The 23,605-nt window shown below is 41.7% G+C and overlaps 1 protein-coding gene across 1 annotated transcript in view; it reads right to left on the minus strand.

Annotated features, from left to right (window-relative positions):
* Nucleotides 1-23,605, minus strand: part of LOC134660500 (mitogen-activated protein kinase-binding protein 1) — a 127,416-nt gene that overhangs the window by 35,640 nt on the left and 68,171 nt on the right. The window contains exons 5-21 of the mRNA XM_063516271.1: nucleotides 21,113-21,181; nucleotides 20,478-20,582; nucleotides 19,196-19,306; nucleotides 18,144-18,326; nucleotides 17,011-17,171; nucleotides 14,071-14,206; nucleotides 13,341-13,508; nucleotides 11,442-11,554; nucleotides 11,073-11,168; nucleotides 9,823-9,931; nucleotides 8,527-8,667; nucleotides 5,844-5,954; nucleotides 4,189-4,278; nucleotides 2,275-2,405; nucleotides 1,884-2,012; nucleotides 1,204-1,323; nucleotides 357-478 (exon numbers count right to left, since the gene is read on the minus strand). Coding sequence (XP_063372341.1) covers nucleotides 357-478; nucleotides 1,204-1,323; nucleotides 1,884-2,012; nucleotides 2,275-2,405; nucleotides 4,189-4,278; nucleotides 5,844-5,954; nucleotides 8,527-8,667; nucleotides 9,823-9,931; nucleotides 11,073-11,168; nucleotides 11,442-11,554; nucleotides 13,341-13,508; nucleotides 14,071-14,206; nucleotides 17,011-17,171; nucleotides 18,144-18,326; nucleotides 19,196-19,306; nucleotides 20,478-20,582; nucleotides 21,113-21,181 — 2,095 coding nt within the window. The remainder of the gene's footprint in view (nucleotides 1-356; nucleotides 479-1,203; nucleotides 1,324-1,883; nucleotides 2,013-2,274; nucleotides 2,406-4,188; nucleotides 4,279-5,843; nucleotides 5,955-8,526; nucleotides 8,668-9,822; nucleotides 9,932-11,072; nucleotides 11,169-11,441; nucleotides 11,555-13,340; nucleotides 13,509-14,070; nucleotides 14,207-17,010; nucleotides 17,172-18,143; nucleotides 18,327-19,195; nucleotides 19,307-20,477; nucleotides 20,583-21,112; nucleotides 21,182-23,605) is intronic.

A 23,605-nucleotide genomic window follows, 5' to 3' on the forward strand; every position in this document is an offset into this window, starting at 1 on the left:
AGACTAGGAATCCTCTAGACTGAGCATAGTAACGCTACCCCCTCTGCCACTTATACGGTAGTTTTACTCCATCTTCGAGTCAATCCCGTGCCGTGATTGGTCCGTGTCTTTGAACGGACCAATCACGGCACGGGATTCGCCCACCTGGTCCCCCCGCACCCCCGTATTTTTGGCAGCATCGGTTTCATGAAAGAATTGGCCTAAGCTCAGTCTAGAGGTTGGATTGTCAGTGCTGCTGACCAAGTATATTTTTGTCCCGTTGGCAGTGGAGACGTCCGGGTGTTGGTGTGCTGAGGCCAAAATTTTCTTGCTCTAAACTCAGTCTAGAGGATTCGTAGTCTATGCTATATACATACCGTGGGGATGTATCCGCCTCGCCCACTTGCCCCTGGCGGGGGGCTCGGGCGCGGGGGACTCGGGTACTAACTCGTCGCCGAGGCTCTTCTTGGCCCAAGAGGGCAGCCGACCAATACGGAGCCTGGAAATAACACACATAGTTAGTGAAACCAATTTGTCAGTCAGCAAGAACCAGTAACACGAACTATCCTTTTATTTTGGGTGCTAGTACTAGTGCTATGTTTGGAATGAGACAGTCCTTTGATACACTATACATTCATATGTATTTATAATCACATCACCTATTCGAAAAAGGGCTTTGTCTTCCCTGCTAGGAGATATTAAAGTGCCACTTTTCTGTTCTAAAACACTATATTTTTGCATAATAAAATGATAATGAAAGATAAAATGAAAATAATTCTCTCATAGATCAAACGCAGTATATGGTATATAGTAGCAAAATTATTTCCATCTTCAGCGTTATCTCTCAATACGCACGGAATTCTATTATAGAATCCATCGCTTCGTTCAAGATTAAATGTACGCCCTCGCCATAAATGTCATTTTGCTCTCTTGTGACACAATCTGCTACATATTAGCAAATAGATCTGCTACTCCTTATCGCAAAATTTACGAACACTCAGTTAACTAAGCCATTTTATTTAAAGTTGTCCCCTACACTTTTTTTTGTGAATTTCTATATTATTACTACTCAGGACCCGAGCTCTTTCTATCCTAATAGGAGAAAAAAAGAGTCCCAAGGTTATTTTCCCAATCCGTTACCATTTTTCATTTTTAGTAGTAGTAGTAGGGGACAACTTTATATAAAAATGACCCAACTATGTCTTTATCTAGAATCATACTTACGTATAGTCAGGTACGACGGGTGTAGTGAATTTGTCATCCAATAACTCCCGTGGAGGCGAGCCGAGATGTGAATCTGTTTCACTTTCTACACCGCTCACTCCGTTAGATGGCGCCACTCGTCTGAAAAAGAAAAACACTTGTATAAGAGTTCATCATGTATTAGGGTAGATCAACTATTTCTTGTTGTTATTCTGTCCGGTCAGCCAAGAGACAATAGTAGCATAGTTTGTTAGAAGACATTATACACCACCTTCTTCTGACACGCTTGGTAGACGACCTTCAATGGAAAGGGCATAGGGAAAAAAGCGTGTTTGGTGAATTTAAATGCCTAAAAATCAGGTTTTAAAAAGTGACCCAGGAGAACGTAACCATTGGCAACGAGTGACAAGAAAAAGTTGATTCACCCATTAATAATATTGGTATGGATAGTTCACTAGTCATATATTTCACGGTAACTCTTTACTAATGTTTGAATTTTAACTCACACTAAATATGCTACAACTAGTTGCTCTGTAAACTATAGACCTCACGGGTCCAAAAACATAATCAACAAAAAAACGTCGCCTCACAAAATTTTAAGAAAGAGACTTGTAGAGAAATTTTGCCGAGGGAAACAGCTGGAGAGATATAGAAACGGAGACCTTCGGTCTCGCTCGGTCAAATATTTATAGGTTACTTACTTGCCCTGCCTTATAGCCTGCTGAGCTAATCTAGCTCGCATGGTGACCACCATATCATGAGGTACTCGCCATACAAACACACAACCATCACCAGAGGCTGATATTAGATGCTGGCAATCCGGTGTGAACCTGAAAGAAGATTAGACTGTATTATTAGGAAATAAGGGCCAGTATTCTATGATGTGAACTTCACTACATAGTATAGAACAAAGTCGCTTCCCTGTCTGTCTGTCTGTATGGTTAGAACTTTAAAACTACGCAACGGATTTTGATGCGGGTTTTTTTAATAGGTAGAATTATTCAAGAGTAAGGTTTATGTATAATTTGTTAACCCGTGCGAAGCCGGGGCGGGTCGCTAGTAAAATAATCGTAGATAAATGTTCTTTCTCACCTAAGTCCAGTGACTATTTCGGAATGGCCATACATGGTCGCCATACACTCCCCAGAGTAGTAGTCGTAAACGCTTAGCACTTTGTCCGTACACGAAGTAGCGAGATATATACCGCTATTGTCTAACGCCACCTGAAATAAAAAGGTTAAAAATGTTAGCATTTCATTTCTTTTCGATTTATTCTCTGGCTAAACCTTTTTAGGGACTCATGCGTCTGTCTGACCGTCCGTCTGTCACAGCCTATTTTCTCCGAAACTACTGGACCAATTAAGTTGAAATTTGGCACACATATGTAAGTTTGTGACCCAAAGATGGACATGTAACTTAAACAAATGAATTTTAAATATGGAGGCCATTTTTCGGGGGTAAATGAGAAAATTAAAAAATAAAGTTTTTTAAACTATATCGTGTTACATATCAAATGAAAGAGCTCATTGTAAGAATCTCAAATATATATTTTTTATAATTTTAGGATACATAGTTTAGCAGTTATTCAAGAAAATAGGCAAAAAATGACCATCCCCCCTTTATCTCCGAAACTACTGTCTAAAATTTTGAAAAAAATACACAAAATAGTTCTTTACCTATAGATGACAGGAAAACCTATTATAAATGTGCAGTCAAGTGTGAGTCGTACATAATGTACGGAACCCTTGGAACGCGAGTCCGACTCGCACTTGGCCGGTTCTTTTATCATAAGTTACATTTTTGATACAAGCTTTTATCGCCGACTGTACTTTTCTTTCAACAGTCCTCACTGACAATCCAACCTCTAGACTGAGCTTAGGCCAATAATTTCATGAAACCAATGCTGCCAAAAATACGGGGGTGCGGGGGGACGATGTGAGCGAATCCCGTGCCGTGATTGGTCCGTTCAAAGACACGGACCAATCACGGCACGGGATTGACTCGAAGATGGAGTAACGCTACCGTATGTGTGGCAGAGGGGGTAGCGCGACTATGCTATGTCTAGAGGTTGGATTGTCTGTGACAGTCCTCTACTCATAGAGACTGTTGGGTATAGGGTCTCGCCGCGGCGAAATGGTGAACACGGTAGAACTTTTAACAGCTTATATTTGCGAAACACACACAAATAGGTACACAAAATAGAAAGCTCGAAATGACAGTTATGCGTACGTGCGCTCGCGCGGATAGTATGGACCGACTGACTTGTCATACGGCGCACATACAAAACTAGAATTGCGGCTCGCGGCCACTGTTACAACTACCCTTAAGTTTAGGTTTCTTGATCTACCTAATTATATATTAAACAACATTTAGCAATACAAAATAACAAAATATGAGCACGTCGCTAACAGAGACGATTCTAACAAACAAAAACTTTCTATTCATTGAGATTGCTATATTTTATCACTTAGTATCTGTCGCCAACCCAAGTTTCAATGTCATCATAATATGTATTGCATTGTCACCAGTTTTTAGGGTTCCGTACACAAAGGGTAAAAACGAGACCCTGTCACTAAGACTCCTCTGCCCGTCTGTCTGTCTGTCACCAGGCTGTACCTCATGGACCGTGATAGCTAGTTTAAAATCACGATGAGATACAGCCTGGTGAGAGACAGACAGACGGACGGACAGCGGAGTCTTAGTAACAGGGTCCCGTTTTCCTGGTACAGAACCCTAAACACAATAAATCAATTTCACAATTGGGTATTTGACTACTAGTCAAAACGATTTTACTACTATGAAATTTATATGAAACACTAGCATGTGAAGTCTCAATCAAATTACCTACTCTTTACAGTTTTATACGGGTTTTAAAATAGAAATTGTGTCTAAAAATAACTGCTGTCTACGTGTTTCTATTAATCTCCTGGTGCTTAATTTCATGCATCGTGTAAAATAATTTATTTCAAATACCCTATTTAAAAAGGATAATATGTATTATCTTACCTTGATTAGGGTTCCGTCATCGGCCGTGGTACCTCTGAACGTCTTCGTGTGTCGGCCGTTGGAAGCGCTGTATACCCTCACGTTACGGTCCTGAAACATATTTTTAAGGGAAACTTCAGTGTAAGAATAGGAAAAGTCAAAAGTTAATAATTATTTTCTATTCTCCGTGCCAAAAGCGTTAACTATCGGCATAGAGAAATATAGTAAGAGAATAGTTGTAACCCGGCCGAAAAGTCTTATGTTGTTGAGCTATTGTCAAGTATCAGTACTGATAGTTCCGCTACTCGATGCTAAATGGAGACTATGAAAATAATAGTCTTTTTGGTACAGTGGGCCAAGAAAGTGGTATACCAGTTTTAACAAAAGTTTCTGCGAGATCTAACGATCGCTAAGGTTGACAATTGTCACTGACATAATATCATTGCAAGGGGAAATCAACCTTGTTGCCTCATGACGTTCAAACGAACCTCAACCGTAGGATGGTAGACCACATTTTTGGCCGACTGTACCAAAACTGATGTATGGAGTGAGCAATCTATGTATTTATTTCTCTATGACTAAACGAAGTTGCCGTTTTCCGGGTTCATTGAACAGAAAAATAGTCTACATACCTCGACCAGTAAATAAGCCTCATATCACATGGAATTGTCGGCCGAGGCGAAGCCGAGACGTTACTTATTTTACTACCCTAGGTATACTATTGCTTTAGGTTAAATAATAATTGAGTTTCTTACTTCATTGATATTATTGATAAGCTATGATGGGTCTCTATTGTTTCCCAAATAGTTTTAAGCCATAATGTATTGTTTGCCCGAATTTTCGTTAGTCATAATTCATTTGGTTCAGAAACGCGTCACTTTTCAGGATTGCCATTAAAACAAACCTAACCTAACCTATCTATAGGATAACTTAACGAAAATCCTGAAAAATTAACGGTTTCAGTTTTATGACTAATGATAATATGACAAACAATACATTATATTAAACAAAACCGTAACAAATTATACACCTAAACCTTCTTAAAAAATCGCTATATTTTCAGGTGAAAACCACATGAAAATCCGTTTAGTCGTTTTTGAGTTTATCGCGAACATACATACACTCAAACAGACAGACGCGTCGCGGGACTTTGTTTTATAAGGTGTTAGTGATCATGCATATATTGAGAGGAAGGGATGGGAGATTATACACCGCGTTTTTTTTTCTGTTAATTTCAAGGGTGCATTCCTGAGCTTAAATCAAGTAACTTTCTCAAAGACACCGATATTCTAATTAACTCCATTTCGGAGACTACAATAATTTATTTTTTCCTATAAGGCCTCTACAAGCGTGTACACTTGCCTTAGGGCCGGTTTACATATTGGTTAGTGTTTAGAATGAGTTCATACATTTGCTACTAAACTTAAGTACAATCTCGGTCGATCGATGTTCGAAATGACATTGATATGTCACAGATTTCAATTGTTTGGTTGAGTTAAATGTAATGCCCGTGTTACAACGCTATATGCTACATTTAATTACTTTTTAAACTTTTTTTAAAGCAATTTTTTTTTATTAACTATGCCATTTAGTTCTCTTAAACGTACTTAACCATACCCCGAAGTTAACGGAATTCAATAAAAACACGGTGTATAGAAGTTATCTGACATTCTTACCTGACAGGCTGTCAAGACGTGTCGCCCGCCGGCATCCACCTCCATGTCGTACAACGTCGTCCGACCGGACACGTTCTGACCGCGTTCGAACCTGTACCCGCCGTCCGGAGTCTGAAACACAACAAGCAAAAAAACGGTCACCCATCCAAGTACTGACCCCGCCCGACGTTGCTTAACTTCGGTCAAAAATCACGTTTCTTGTATGGGAGCCCCACTTAAATCTTTATTTTATTCTGTTTTTAGTATTTGTTGTTATAGCGGCAACAGAAATACATCATCTGTGAAAATTTCAAGTGTCTAGCTATCACGGTTCGTGAGATACAGCCCGGTGACAGACGGACGGACGGACGGACAGCGGAGTCTTAGTAATAGGGTCCCGTTTTTACCCTTTGGGTACGGAACCCTAAAAATGGAAGGAAAGTTTTAGCACTGATGAATTTCAATAAGATTTAGTATTACATGCTATACACGGTCGGTGTTATTTGATCCACTGAAAACCTGAGACACCCCAACTGTTTTATTTTATTTTGACCTCATGAGTATTTATTCTTTAATCCGATAATTATTTAAGATTAAATAAAATCTTTGTTTAGTTTTCTTCCAATTCCAATCCAATTCGATTTGTTGTTTTAGTGACGTAAAACAATTGCTATTAACTGACCATTTGCATACCTTACTGCAAGGAGATAAAGTTTACCAATGGCCAGTTAAGGGTGTTGCCATAGAGAAAAAAATACATAGAGTGCTCACTCCATACATCAGTTTTAGTACCAAAAAGACTATTAGCATCTAGCATCGAGTAGCGGAACTATCAGTACTGCTACTTGACAATACATGTAGCACCGACCGGAAAGTCTTATGCTGTTGGGATAAGACTTTCCGGTCGGTGCTACATCTATTGTCAAGTAGCAGTACTGATAGTTCCGCTACTCGATGCTAGATGTAAACACTGAAATTAATAGTCTGAACTGATGTATGGAGTGAGCACTCTATGTATTTTTTTCTCTATGGTGTTGCTAATTGACAAATAACGTGTCAAATGCTAGTTATTGATATTGTTGCATTACAAACTTGTAGACTAGGCATGTGAAAAAAAGTAGTATTGCCATAATAGTAGATACGCAGAAACTGATGTCGCATAAATATATGTCCCAGAATGCTATTACGCATATCTAAACTAAGCCGAATGGTTGGTACGCATAATTTGGAAAGACCTAATTGTGCTGAGACAGAATATTATTTACGCATAAATTCATTAAACAGAAACTTACCATCGCATAACATAAAATCGCAGAATTAATAAAAAAGTGTTGTTGTCTCTTTTAGTCTACATCGCGAACGGTGTACAACGCAAAATGCCAACATTATTTTTTTCGCTGTATCTTTACGTTAGCGATGTCGCCGGAGCCCCGCTGCCGCGGGGCCCCTATTCTGTACTGTTTGGCCTTCGGCCATCTAAAAGTAACTAACGAACCTAATCTACTTAGTAATATACAAAAATTGGTCATTTTGCGTTCTAGACCCTTTTTTTGCATAAAAAACCTAACATAGAGTGCCTTACCATTGATTATTGCAATAATCAAAAATAATAATCATATAATCATTTATTTGTCGCAATCCATGGTGTTACAGATGTTTATTGTTATTTAATACGTATATTGTTGTTTCGGACATACATTCGGACATGATTTCGGCGTTTCAAAAATCTGCTAAATTAGAGATATGCTACACAACAGTATGCATGTTAAAATTCGGCCATGCCGATATTATGCTAACAGCATTTTCGGGTAAGTAACCATTCGGCTAATTACTAATTATGCTCAATACATTTTCGGCAAGATAAACATTCGTCATGAATAAATTATGCGAAACTTGGTATGCATAATACGTTTCGGACATAAAAAACTATGCCAAATGGATGGCACCCTTCAGTGGGTCATGAAACCCCGTGTATATTCTTTCGCCACGGTTAACAAGTTCTAATATAGATATGGCCGTTAAATGCATCAAATTAAATATTATCCTCTCGTAATAATATTATAAATGTAGACTTCAATAACTACTAACGCGAATCCACGTTCCATCATATAAAATATGTCTGATACCTTAACACACAGGATAAGCTTTGGATTCCTCCGAAAACGGTGCCGTCATATTACGGTCGCTATATAGCGTTGACTGACGTCACTAGAACGTTGTCTATGTAAACAAGATGGCGCGGTTTCCTAGACGGCGTTACGTTACGTTGATTGTCAACGTAACGTAAGATGACGGCCGTCATGACCTTGTCGATAGTTTCGTGAACGTTTTATTAGATAGCGGTGACGCCATTTTGAATAAATGACACGAGATTTGAATAAATGATTCCGTATTACGATTATTTTCCTCTTCTGATGATATTTCATCCTCCAAGTAAATTATAGATGATCAAGCAAATCTTGTCAGTAGGAAAAGGCGCGAAATTCAAATTTTCTATGGGACGTTATCCCATCGCGCCTACATTTTTCAAATTTGCCGCTTTGACCTTGGTGGATGACGGTGTGTTATGACGCCGTGGTACTTTCCACATGTCGCCACCGTAAAGACGGTCGTCTTTTGCTGCCGCTATATGACGGCCGTCATATGACGGCACCGTTTTCGGAGGAATCCAAAGCTATAGAGGGTGCTTAGCCACTTTACTTACCACTATAAGTTGTCTAAACAGCACAGTCTTGTCGGCCCCACAGGATACTAGTTGAAGAGTGGCGGGAGCGGCCGCGGGGATCAGTCGAACCGCTGTTATACTGGACGAGTGCTCGTCTAGAGTTTGCAGAATCTGGTAGTCCTGGGGATGGAAATGTTTTATTTTATCTCAAGAAATGATAGACCAGTAACTGGCCACCGTTAGTAACTGGCCACCCTAAACTAAAAAAAACCGGCCAAGTGCGAGTCGGACTCGCGCACGGAGGGTTCCGCGCCATCAACAAAAAATAGAGCAAAACAAGCAAAAAAACGGTCACCCATCCAAGTACTGACCCCGCCCGACGTTGCTTAACTTCGGTCAAAAATGCCGTTTGTTGTATGGGAGCCCCACTTAAATCTTTATTTTATTCTGTTTTCAGTATTTGTTGTTATAGCGGCAACAGAAATACATCATCTGTGAAAATTTCAACTGTCTCTATCACGGTTCGTGAGATACAGCCTGGTGACAGACGGACGGACGGACGGACGGACAGCGGAGTCTTAGTAATAGGGTCCCGTGTGGTAAACTTTAGGTACGGAACTCTAATGAATTCTATTCACATATAAACAGAATTCATTTTAGTGTAAGGTGGGTAGTTATTGAAGGCTGGCCAGTTATTGAGCCCTTATACTAAAATGAATTCTGTTTATAGGTCAATAGAATTCATTTATAGTTAAGGGTGGCTAGTTATTGGCCGGTGGCCAGTTACTGGCGAATTACCCTAATGAAAACAATTGAAAATTGATATTACGCTCGTTTTGTACACTTAGCGCCACTTGCACTATCCCACTAACCCGGGGTTATCCCGTTAAACCTTGCCAGTGTCAAATTGTACTGGTTACCATGGTAATTCCAGGTTTAACCGGTTAACCCGGGGCTAGTGGGATGGTGCAAGAGGCGCTTACTCACTCTCAAACTCAAAATAGCATAGTAGGCATTTGTTTAGAATAAACAAATAACAGACATATTCAAAACTAAATCATTTTAAACAGTATAAACGGGTCAATCAACTATTTCTTGTTGTTATTCTGTCCCATCAGCGAGGAGACAATAGTAGCATAGATTGTTAGAATAACTGCTGTACCGTGTTCTACTAACATGCTCAGTAGATGTCCCATTATCGAAAGGTCTTAGTAACTACCATAAAATGCAAGTTTGGTTCATTTAAATACGAATAACCTGGAATTTTAAGAGTGACTCAGGAGACCGTAACCATAGCAACGTGTGACAAGAAAAAGTTGATTAACCCAAACATACCCGATCGACCATGAACACGTGAATGAGACGGTCTCTCGAAGCCGAAGCCAAGAGTCTTGGTTTCGCCGAGTACTCCAGGCATAATACCTCGGCGTTGTGAGCTTCCAACCTGAATTCACAAAACAAAGTTTTCGATATGTTGCTCACCACATGCTAAAATTATTTAAGAGCCAACAGGAGTGGTCATTTCTCCATACAAACGTACTCGACTGTTTCCTCCGTGGGTTTTGAAGCTAGAGCAATGATTTTTTCAACACAGATTAATATTGTCAATATCTGTGTCGGACCGTTTTGCTTTTTTTGATATTTTTGTTTTTTAAGGCGCTAGAGCCCTTCAAAAATGGCCAAAATGGCCTAATTGACTATGCCGCAATGAGAGGCGTGCTATTCAAAACTGATATCAATTAGCCAAAAAGCAAAACGGTCCGACACAGATAATTTTATAATCATTTAGATTTCCAAATTTGGTTACGATTGGTTAAGTTTTGGAGGAGGAAACAGTCGAGTACGAAACCTCGATTTTTGAGATTTTTACGCAGGATTTTTCGCCTTGTCCTTATCGCACTAGTTTCAGGAGCCGCTTCCGTTAGCGAGACGGGTATATTTACCTAAAATATTTAAATCTCAGCTCCTGTTGGCTCTTAATATTTGCTCTGTGTATGACTGTGGTCACAGAATAAATAATAGTACTAAGTACAGAAGACTCACTCTCTAACAAAACGCGTCTGTTACGATCAGCCCAGATATGGCCGCTAGGTGGCGACAGCGCCACGCGCGGCTTATGGCTTTCCCCAAAATTGGGGCCGAACGGATGTACTTTTAGCTACCTGTAGCAAAGCGACGAAATCGCGGAGTGAGACACGCCTGCTGTGGTGCTTATTATGTAGTGATTATTATATTATACAGGGTGCTTCCTGTAACAGGAGCAATAAATTAAACTAAAGGCTGTACTCCTCAAACTGACCAACATTTGTTCAGCAACTTTTGAAAATTATGAATCCTTTAGACTTCCTCTTTTTCATACAAAATAAATATTGCCTTCAATGTACGCTGACATCAGTGTGTTTGACGTTGCTTGTCACGCTTTAAACATAACAAATTTTGCAATACATTGCGTCTTTAAAGTGTAATAAAAATCAAAACATGAGTTATTTTCAAAAGTTGCTGAACAAATGTTGGTCAGTTTGAGGAGTACAGCCTACAGTTTAATTTATTGCTCCTGTTACAGGAAGCATCCTGTATATATTTACCTGTGCAACAGTGAGCCGGTGGCTGAATGTATCCACACGTCGCCAGCTCGGTCGCCGGACGCTATGTGAGCGCCGTCAGGACTTATCCGCACACATCTGAAAATTATGAACTATGTCGCAATATTTTCTCTAGAAATAAAATTATGTCTAATAAATCTTACATAATCTATTGGCGTAATAAAACCACTTTAGTTCATTTACAGATTTTACCGAATACGACTCACGGTTGTAAAGTAGTTATTTTTGAAATCTTTGAAAGTTTTTCTTTTTCATCTTGTTAAAAACCAATTTCGTAGATCTAAAAGAATGGCCTTTTTGCCCTATTTTGATTAAAATTATCCGGTAGTATAAAGATGTACGTAAACTAACCGCACACCAGTCTTCTCATCATACGACTTCGCTTTGTCCTTATCGGCCGCGCTGAGGTCCGCGTCTTTCAGGAATTTCAACTCTGGGTCGATGTACACCACTTTGTTCAGTTCCTGAAAAACAACTGGTGGTTAGCACATACCAGGGTGTCTTAGACATGATAGACATGCTAAGAACGACTCGGAATACCCAAGCACACCTCGGCATGCCTGAGTACGCCTCGGCAATATGCCGAAGGATCTCTTGCCGATAGTAGGCGCCTGGCCTCATTGTTACTTCTTGTATCTAAATATTTAGATACAATGAATGAATCCTGGTGTTTCCCATAAAGTTTTAAGTCATAATTTATTGTTTGTCATATTATCATTAGTCATAAAACTGAAACCACAGTTAACATTTCAGGATTTTCGTTTGGTTATCCTATAGATAGGTTAGGTTAGGTTTGTTTTTTGGCAATCCCGAAAAGTGACGCGTTTCCGAACCAAATCAATTATGACTAACGAAAATTCGGGCAAACAATACATTATGGCTTAAATCTACTTGGGAAACAATAGAGACCCCTAAGTTTAATTTACCTCTGCCTTTGTCCACTAGCCATTGCATTAGTTATCTCTCGCCACTTATGACCCTTTTTGCCCCAGTCGCCATCGGTCTTAAAAGTAATAGTACTTTTGAGCCCGCTCCTGCCCTGCAGGGTCCACATCCTGACCGTATCGTCACTGGAACAGGTGAGGAAGGTCCCTGCAGGAAGGGTGCCAGCTCCTGTCTGTCTGTCTACTCACGTTGCTGTAGATGTTGGGGCCGCTTCTGCCCTGCAGGGTCCACATCCTGACCGTGTCGTCACTGGAACAGGTGAGGAAGGTCCCGGCAGGAAGGGTGCCAGCTCCTGTCTGTCTGTCTACTCACGTTGCTGTAGATGTTGGGGCCGCTCCTGCCCTGCAGGGTCCACATCCTGACCGTGTCGTCACTGGAACAGGTGAGGAAGGTCCCTGCAGGAAGGGTGCCAGCTCCTGTCTGTCTGTCTACTCACGTTGCTGTAGATGTTGGGACCGCTCCTGCCCTGCAGGGTCCACATCCTGACCGTATCGTCACTGGAACAGGTGAGGAAGATCCCTGCAGGAAGGGTGCCAGCTCCTGTCTGTCTGTCTACTCACGTTGCTGTAGATGTTGGGGCCGCTCCTGCCCTGCAGGGTCCACATCCTGACCGTGTCGTCACTGGAACAGGTGAGGAAGGTCCCGGCAGGAAGGGTGCCAGCTCCTGTCTGTCTGTCTACTCACGTTGCTGTAGATGTTGGGGCCGCTCCTGCCCTGCAGGGTCCACATCCTGACCGTGTCGTCACTGGAACAGGTGAGGAAGGTCCCTGCAGGAAGGGTGCCAGCTCCTGTCTGTCTGTCTACTCACGTTGCTGTAGATGTTGGGACCGCTCCTGCCCTGCAGGGTCCACATCCTGACCGTATCGTCACTGGAACAGGTGAGGAAGGTCCCTGCAGGAAGGGTGCCAGCTCCTGTCTGTCTGTCTGTCTACTCACGTTGCTGTAGATGTTGGGGCCGCTCCTGCCCTGCAGGGTCCACATCCTGACCGTGTCGTCACTGGAACAGGTGAGGAAGGTCCCTGCAGGAAGGGTGCCAGCTCCTGTCTGTCTGTCTACTCACGTTGCTGTAGATGTTGGGGCCGCTCCTGCCCTGCAGGGTCCACATCCTGACCGTGTCGTCACTGGAACAGGTGAGGAAGGTCCCTGCAGGAAAGGTGCCTCCTGTCTGTCTGTCTACTCACGTTTCTGTAGATGTTGGGGCCGCTCCTGCCCTGCAGGGTCCACATCCTGACCGTGTCGTCACTGGAACAGGTGAGGAAGGTGCCGGCAGGAAGGGTGCCAGCTCCTGTCTGTCTGTCTACTCACGTTGCTGTAGATGTTGGGGCCGCTCCTGCCCTGCAGGGTCCACATCCTGACCGTGTCGTCACTGGAACAGGTGAGGAAAGTCCCTGCAGGAAGGGTGCCAGCTCCGTTGGCCATGTCCACGCCCCATATGCAAGCGGAGTGGTAGAGGGCGGAGTGGGATTTGCCCACCTGTGGGAAAGGAAAAATATGATATGACAATTAGAGCATACCGTCATGAATTTTTTTAATTCAATGCAATGTCGACTACGAAATAACTCGCGTTTTGGTAAGAAAACTGATGTATGGAGTTGCCACTCTTTCTTTACTTATATTTCTCTATGTTAACACATTGATAGCCGGGAAACCACTCCGGCGAATGCTCTGTTCGCAGTCGCTTTCCTCTACAAAGAGGGAAAACGCTGGGATCGGCTACGAGCGTAGCGCTACGAAAACGTTGGCAACTTGGCAGTAAATGTGTTCATACGACCGGTCTGGCCTAGTTGGTAGTGACCCTGCCTGTGAAGCCGTGGTCCTGGGTTCGAATCCCGGTAAGGGCATTTATTTGTGTGATGAGCACAGATATTTGTTCCTGGGTCACTGTTGTTTTCTATGTATTTATGTATTTGTATATTATATATATATCGTTGTCTGAGTACCCACAACACAAGCCTTCATGAGCTTACCGTGGGGCTTAGTCAATTTGTGTAAAAAAAATGTCCTATAATATTTATTTATTGATTTTTATACGAACCCTTTTAATATCTCTGACGTCCCACACGTAGAGACTGTGATCGTTGTAAACGCAGGTGAGCTTGTGGTTTCTGTCATCGTATGTTAGAGCGATGGCGTCCGGATACCGCGCGTTCGGCGGCACGGTGAACATGTGACTGTGAACATAAGTTTTTGGCAAAAATTTAATTTTTGGTACAAGCTTTTATCGCTGACCGTACTTTTCTTACGACAGACAACTAATACTCATCGAGACAATTCTAAAAACCCCTAACACAATTAGGTTGCGTTGTTTCATCACAGAGTTCCTATGGCCACCTCCTGTCTCCATCATCAGATCAGCTCGATGGTACCATAATATTGCATTGTCACCCGACTTACATGTGTATGCAAAATTTCAGCTCAATCGGAAACCGAGAAGTGGATCAAATTTAACTTGCAAGATTTGATTACAGACAGACAGACAACGGGACAGGTGAAACTAAATAAAAGCTTGTAAAAAGAAAGAACGCATTCAACTGATTTGCAAGACCGAAGTAATCCCATAAGTGTTCCGTGAACAAAATTTTGCACGGAACAATATGAAGCCTTGATGGGGCATTTTAATAGGGAGTATTACTGCAATGTTCCTGATGGCGACTGTGCAAGTGTACACTGTACTTTTTAGGGTTCCGTAGCCAAATGGCAAAAAACGGAACCCTTATAGATTCGTCATGTCTGTCTGTCTGTCCGTCTGTCCGTCCGTATGTCACAGTCACTTTTCTCCGAAACTATAAGAACTATACTGTTGAAACTACTTGGTAAGTAGATGTATTCTGTGAACCGCATTAAGATTTTCACACAAAAATAGAAAAAAAACAATAAATTTTTGGGGTTTCCCATACTTAGAGCTGAAACTCAAAATTTTTTTTTTCATCAAACCCATACGTGTGGGGCATCTATGGATAGGTCTTCAAAAATGATATTGAGGTTTCTAATATCATTTTTTTCTAAACTGAATAGTTTGCGCGAGACACTTCCAAAGTGGTAAAATGTGTGTCCCCCCCCCCCCCCGTAACTTCTAAAATAACAGAATGATAAAACTAAAAAAAATATATGATGTACATTACCTTGTAAACTTCCACCAAAAATTGATTTGAACGAGATCTAGTAAGTAGTTTTTTTTTATACGTCATAAATCGCCTAAATACGGAACCCTTCATGGGCGAGTCCGACTCGCACTTGGCCGCTTTTTTTAACTCAGAATCACGATCTCTCATGATCCTAATAGAAGAAAAAAAGGCGCCAGCCCACAAAGATGTACCCGGTCGTTATATATACACACATTGTTATACGTATGCTGTACTGTTTGTTTATCTACCTTATATTGAGTCCCTGAGCCACATCCACTCCTAAATAATGCGTCCTCGGTAAAGTGGTCACATATCGCAGGGAGTCAGGAGCGAAGTACCGCACTAGGCCCTCACACCACTAAGATGTAACCGGTCGTTATTTATACACACATTGTTATACGTATGCAGTACTGTTTGTTTATCTATCTTATATTGAGTCCCTGCGTCACATCCACTCCCAAATAATGCGTCCTCGGTAATGTGGTCACATATCGCAGGGAGTCAGGAGCGAAGCACCGCACTAGACCCTCACAGCCCACAAAGATGTAGCCGGTCGTTATATACACACATTATTATACGTATGCAGTGCTGTTTGTTTATCTACCTTATATTGAGTCCCTGAGCCACATCTACACCCAGATAATGCGTCCTCGGTAACGTGGTCACATATCGCAGGGAGTCAGGAGCGAAGTACCGCACTAGGCCCTCACACCGCTAAGATGTAACCGGTCGTTATATATACACACATTGTTATACGTATGCAGTACTGTTTGTTTATCTACCTTATATTGAGTCCCTGAGACACGTCAACTCCCAAATAATGCGTCCTCGGTAAAGTAGTCACATATCGCAGGGAGTCAGGAGCGAAGCACCGCACTAGACCCTCACAGCCCACAAAGATGTAGCCGGTCGTTATATATACACACATTATTATACGTATGCAGTGCTGTTTGTTTATCTACCTTATATTGAGTCCCTGAGCGACATCCACTCCCAAATAATGCGTCCTCGGTAACGTGGTCACATATCGCAGGGAGTCAGGAGCGAAGTACCGCACTAGGCCCTCACACCACTAAGATGTAACCGGTCGTTATATATACACACATTATTATACGTATGCAGTACTGTTTATCTACCTTATATTGAGTCCCTGAGACACGTCAACTCCCAGATAGTGCGTCCTCGGTAAAGTGGTCACATATCGCAGGGAGTCGGGAGCGGAGCACCGCACTAGACCCTCATACCCACAAAGATGTAGCCGGTCGTTATATACACACATTATTATACGTATGCAGTGCTGTTTATGTATCTACCTTATATTGAGTCCCTGAGCCACGTCTACTCCCAGATAGTGCGTCCTCGGTAACGTGGTCACATATCGCAGGGAGTCAGGAGCGAAGTACCGCACTAGGCCCTCACACCACTAAGATGTAACCGGTCGTTATATATACACACATTGTTATACGTATGCAGTACTGTTTGTTTATCTACCTTATATTGAGTCCCTGAGCCACGTCAACTCCCAGATAGTGCGTCCTCGGTAACGTGGTCACATATCGCAGGGAGTCAGGAGCGAAGTACCGCACTAGGCCCTCACACCACTAAGATGTAGCCGGTCGTTATATACACACATTATTATACGTATGCAGTGCTGTTTATGTATCTACCTTATATTGAGTCCCTGAGCCACGTCAACTCCCAGATAGTGCGTCCTCGGTAACGTGGTCACATATCGCAGGGAGTCAGGAGCGAAGCACCGCACCAGGCCCTCGGCGCAGCCCACAAAGATGTAGCCGGTCGTTATATATACACACATTGTTATACGTACGCAGTGCTGTTAGTTTATCTACCTTATATTGAGTCCCTGAGCCACGTCTACTCCCAGATAGTGCGTCCTCGGTAACGTGGTCACATATCGCAGGGAGTCAGGAGCGAAGCACCGCACTAGGCCTTCGGCGCAGCCCACAAAGATGTACCCGGCACCGATTGACATGCAGTTCGCTGATGTCGTCTGTGGAAATAGAGGTGGTTAGGGAGTTTTCTTCTACTCGCCGCTAGATGGCGCTGTCGTAAAATTATCTAATACCTTTAAACGAGCAATTCTTGTTTATTTATTTATTTATATATATATATATTTCGGGGATCTCGGAAACGGCTCTAACGATTTCGATGAAATTTGCTATACGGGGGTTTTCGGGGGCGAAAAATCGATCTAGCTAGGTCTTATCTCTGGGAAAACTCGCATTTTCGAGTTTTTATATGTTTTCCGAGCGAAGCTCGGTCACCCAGATATTAAATTATAAATCGCGATTTCATTCTTATGGCGATGCTGAATAGCACAATCCGTGTAAGCCTGTTTTTAGTGTTGTATAAATAAAGAATGACTGAGAATTTTGTTCCACTCGCCGCTAGGTGGCGCTGTTCGTAATATTCTGAGTTCTACATTGTAGCTTCATTAGGGAGGGATGAATGATACATAACAATTTAGCATATTTTGGCTGATGTTGTCTGTGCAAAATAAAGAATGACTGAGAAGTTTGTATTGTTCGCCGCTAGGTGGCGCTGTTCGTAATAGTCTAAGTTCTACACCTTTATTTACATATGGGATGAATGATACATGAAAATTTAGCATATTTTGGCTGATGCTGTCTGTGGGATAGAGAATTGGTTAGGGAGTTTGTTCTATCGCCGCTAGGTGGCGCTGTTCGTAATATTCTGAGTTCTACATCGAACCTTCATGTATGGGAACCTTCACATAATAATGATTCATTGTCTTTCTGCTCGCCTAGTATCACCGATAACTAATGCGTCCTATAAGCTGATATTCAGGCGACCGTACAGCGCCAGAACAAATCAATTTTGTCAGAAGAAAGAGGCGAAATTCTGCAATAACTATTGGAGATGGAAACTCCGCGCTTAAATTTGATTTTTCTACTGACAAATACGTTTGCCAGACTATTATCTGGTAATAAAGTGTACTTACCCGTAGTTCAACCCATTTATCGAGCAACCTCCTACTATTGAATTCGCACAGCAGTCCGCTCCTGGTAATAGCATACGTGCTGTCAGCCGAATCGCCTCTCCCACATACTACGTCGCAGAATTCATTGTCTTTCTGCTCGCCTAGTATCGCCGAGCGACCCATTAAGGGTACTGGCTCTTTGAACTGAAAGAAAAAAATAGATTTGTTAAAAAAAAATGCGTGTATACAGGTGGAAGGCATAATACTCCTTACAGTACATATGGTGCTAATTTACCGCCCTAGTGCGGTATACGTGCGTATGCCGAAAATTTAAAGGGCCATCCATACGTACTGTAGAACGTTGTACGTGCGAAAACGTAATTCGCAAATTCCTACTTTTCGCACTTGTATCGTAATGTACTATTACAGTACATCATTACAACACCCTATGCTATGCTATAATAAGCACATTACGTAACTACGTCGAAAATTTAAATGGCCATATCTACTGTAAAACGTTATACGATACGAGGCGCCGGGCTAGCACATGATTGGCGCGACAGTATCTCGCGGCGAGAGACTACCCGTCCCTTCTTTTATTAACATAGTTAGAAAAAGACGGATAGTCTATCTCGCCGCGAGATATTGTCGCGCCAATCATGTGCTAGGGGTGCTGAGCTGACAGTTTGTGATAAAAGTTTTTACATAAACAAATAAATAAATAATTTGAGCCTATATACGTCCCACTGCTGGGCACAGGCCTCCTCTCATGCGCGAGAGGGCTCGGGCTATAGTCCCCACGCTAGCCCAATGCGGATTGGGGACTTCACATACACCTTTGAATTTCTTCGCAGATGTATGCAGGTTTCCTCACGATGTTTCCCTTCACCGAAAAGCGACTGGTAAATATCAAATGATATTTCGTACATAAGTTCCGAAAAACTCATTGGTACGAGCCAGGATTTGAACTCGCGACCTCCGGATTGAAAGTCGGACGTCATATCCACTCGGCCACCACCGCTTCAAAAAAATATAGTACATCAAATTTGACGATTATAAGTATTATAACTCACCTTAGCATTTCTAGAATACTCCAGATACCAGAACTTGACATGCCTAAAGCCGACCGTGACGAAGTAATTGCCATTTTCAGCGAAGCTCACCGCTTTCACGCGTGACGATACCTGTCGGGGAATAGAAAAATGAATTCACGATGACGCACCGCGGCACGATAAGGGTTAAAAAACATCAGAGGGCCAGAGGATATAAAATATAAACCTAATTTTTAGGGTTTCGTACCCAGAGGGTAAAAACGGGACCCTATTACTAAGGCTGGTTTTAGTGTCACGCGGACCAATGTGTATTTTCAGGGAGCGTTTTAGAGTGGTCCGCACCAGGGATGTTGCGAACATCCGCATCCGCATCCGCAACCGCGGAACTTCCGCATTATTTTCAACATCCGCATCTGCATCCGCAACCGCATAAAATTGATGCGGAGCTTATGCGGATGTCGAACAAGTCGGTACAGGAACGTCTTAACGGCGGCGTAAGTGCTAGGTATATAATTTCGTCATTATTACCTATAACCAAATCGTCTAGATCCAGAAAAGTCGGCCAAGTTACTGTTTATTAAACGTTTCGTTTATTTTAAATAAAAAAAAATATTAAAAAGGTAATATTTGACGTTTTTTAAGTACCTAATCTTGACATCCGCATCCGCAACCGCGGATGTGAGCCTTTAAATATCCGCATCCGCATCCGCGGATGTCAAAAAATCTGCATCCGCAACATCCCTGGTCCGCACGGACGACAGCTTTCTCATACAATTTTACGGTGCAGAGCGATCCGCACGGACGGTCCGCGTGACACTAAAACCAGCCTAAGACTCCACTGTCCGTCCGTCTGTCTGGCACCAGGCTATATCTCATGAACCGTGACAGCTAGACAGTTGAAATTTTCACAGACGATGTATTTCTGTTGCCGCTATAACAACAAATACTAAAAACAGAATCATCATCATCATTGGCCTAATGCTACGGAATCCTTCGTGCGCGAGTCCGACTCGCACTTGGCCGCTTTTTACACTGGGTTAATCAACTTTTTCTTGTCACACGTTGCTACGGGTCACTCTTAAAATTCTAGGTTTTTTGTATTTATATGAACCAAACTTGCATTTTATGGTTAGTTATAAGACCTTTCCATAATGGGACACCTACTGAGCATGTTAGCAGAACATGGTGCAGCAGTTCTTCTAACAATCTATGCTACTATTGTCTCCTCGCTGATGGGACAGAATAACAACAAGAAATAGTTGATTGACCCAACATGACCCAACTAAACGTTTTTATTCCTCACCTTGTTGCTAGCGAGTTTCAGATTCGCCCTCCAATCCCACACGTTAACGATCATGTCATGCTGAGACCCCACAGACACGAGGTATTTCGACGACGTCGAGAACGCCTGGAAAAGATGGTTTAGTTACAACGCCATCTGTTGACAATTATATACAACTAACTACAGATGTAGTGCATTATTGTTTTCCATAGATGGTAGGATAGGATAGATGTGGTATACGCGTGCCTCCGTGAGGGACAAAACATAGGCAATGCGACACTATGATTTGGTCGAATTTATTTGTTGCCAACCATCATCCATACTAATTTATGGTGGGGAATAAAAAAAATTCGAGACTAACAATGACAAACAATAATAGCGCTTTCGCTGGTACTCCTACCGAAAGATACAAAAGACTATCCCGTTCGGTCATTTCCCCCACCCCTCATGCCTGATCCAGTTAAAATACTAGATTCATGTTGTTTTCCATCGTATTTTCTCGGAAACGTTAGTATGTCATGCTAGTTCAGTCAACCTAAGTACTTTTTGTACCGACACTGACTGAAATAGCAAGACGCGTTCGTACGTGTCCGTGAAAACACTGTTATTAGAATTTGAGTATTCTTGCTCAGACTTTAAGGTTCATAATTACTTACAACGCAGTTGACCCCATGCGTGTGCCCGGGGAACTCTGCAATCTGAACCGCACCTGAAGCCGTCGGGTCCTGAAAGTGATTTTTTATTAATTAAAAACATATTGATACCACTTGATATTAGATAGTTTCCATTTTTATTCGCTAGATGACGTTCACAAGAACCATCGAAGTCGCAGTTCATGAAGACGTTAGTACAACTATTCACCGCAAGATGGTGCTATTATCAGACAATTCGGCCAGTTTCTAAATTAAAGTATGTACATACGAGTATAACCTCTAGCGACCCACCATACAAGGAAAATTGGCAATCTCATTTGAATCAACGGTATTAGAAAATAGAGTTTAATTTGTTTTGTTTTAAAATCGAACGAAACAAATAAAAGCAACTCTGTTCCATTTAATGGGGTTGGCAACTGTCAAAGGTTTGCATAGATGGCGCCATCATAGCTTGCCCCTTTTTCTATGAGATTTGGCTTAAAGGGCATCTAAGGCATTAAAAAAAAAAGCGGCCAAGTGCGAGTCGGACTCGCCCATGAAGGGTTCCGTATTTAGGCGATTTATGACGTATTAAAAAAAAACTACTTGCTAGATCTCGTTCAAACCAATTTTCGGTGGAAGTTTACATGGTAATGTACATCATATATTTTTTTTAGTTTTATCATTCTCTTATTTTAGAAGTTAGGGGGGGGGGGGGGGGGGGACACACATTTTACCACTTTGGAAGTGTCTCTCGCGCAAACTATTCAGTTTAGAAAAAAATGATATTAGGAACCTCAATATCATTTTTGAAGACCTATCCATAGATACTATTGGGATTTAGATTAAATTTTACATTCCTAGACGTCAAGCCTGTCTTGCTTTAAAAAAAAAATAGTTTCTAGTTTTACTCACCTAGCGCCACTGTCAATGTAATTTACTTCGTGTATCTTTGGTTAGAAATACCAGTCGAATAAATAAGTGTTATCAGAATTTCTTGCATTTTTATTAAATGGGCTACCGATTTCCTATAAACTATAATAGGTTATGGGCCCAGCCATTTGATAAAAGTACAAAGAGCAGTGAGCAGGACTCGGTACAGTGAAAATTACGAAGTCATTGTTAACATAACCTCAAAGTATGGATCTCGGCGGACTCAAAATGAATGTGGAACGTTTTGATGGAAATAACTTCCGTCAATGGAAATTTCAAATTAAGTGTGCGCTAAGAGCGAAAGGCATTGATATATCCAAGCCGGAACCAGAGGACAAGAAAGAATCATGGTTAAAAAACGACGGCATGGCGATGTTCATTATGACGTCCACCATGGATTACCGGCAAATCGCGCTTATTGAAAACTGTAACAGTGCGTCGCAGATTATGGAGAAACTTGAGTCAATATATGAAAAGAAGTCAGAATTTAACAAAATGTTAGTTCATGAGCAATTTTACCAATATAAAATGAACCCGTCAGATAGTATGGCGCAACACATATCTAAAGTGGAGAGTTTAGCGCAACAACTGAAAGATTGTGACGAGAAGATTAGTGACACGGCCATAATAACAAAAATCATAAGTACTTTGCCGTCTCAGTATCGCTCTGTAAGACAGGCCTGGCTGTCACTGTCTTCAACTCAGCAAACCTTGCAGAACCTGACGGCTCGGTTGATGGACGAGGAAGCCAGCTTAACGGTAGAAGAAAAGACTGACGTAGCACTTGTAACCTCGCAAGATAAAGCGAAACCGAAAAAGAATTCCAGTTCTCACAATGATGAAGATAAGCGTCATCGCTTCATTTGTTATCACTGCAACAAGCGGGGGCATTTCGCCAGAGATTGTAGATCTAAAAAGAAATCATACAACAAACCAAATGGTAATATGTTGGCATTTCATGTGGAAGAGTGTTTAAATTTATCAGAAGAATCTGAAGATGTTTTTCTGCTTGATAGCGGCGCTTCAGTACATACAACTTTTAGAAAAGATTTCTTTTTGAAACTGGATCTATACAGTGATAATGACAACAGATATGTGAAACTAGGAAACAAACAGAACCTGAAAGTGTATGGAATAGGTACCATAATTATAAAGAAGTGCTTGAACGGCCAGTGGGAGGAAAATATGCTCAAAGATGTTTTATGGGTACCTGAGTTAAAGAGGAATTTGTTTTCAGAGGGTGCAATAATGAAATATAATTATGTGATAATTAAGAAGAATGATTCTGCCCTTATCTACAAAGACGATGAAGTTGTTCTAACTGCAACTAAAAAGTATAATAACTTGTATGAGATGAACTTTAAAGTTGTGACAAGTGCAAGTTGTAATGCAGTGCATGTGCCAGTGAACAATCTTAAGGTTTGGCACGAGAGACTTGGACATTTGAATGTGAAAGAAATACAAAAAATGGTGAAAAGTGAACTTATACAGTGTAAAGACATAAGTGATGAAAAATTTGTATGTGAAGGCTGCATGTATGGGAAACAAAGTCGCCTTGGTAGCAGAGCGTGGTGCCCTCAACAT

Source organism: Cydia amplana, chromosome 27, assembly GCF_948474715.1.
Source record: "Cydia amplana chromosome 27, ilCydAmpl1.1, whole genome shotgun sequence".
NCBI lineage: Eukaryota > Metazoa > Arthropoda > Insecta > Lepidoptera > Tortricidae > Cydia > Cydia amplana.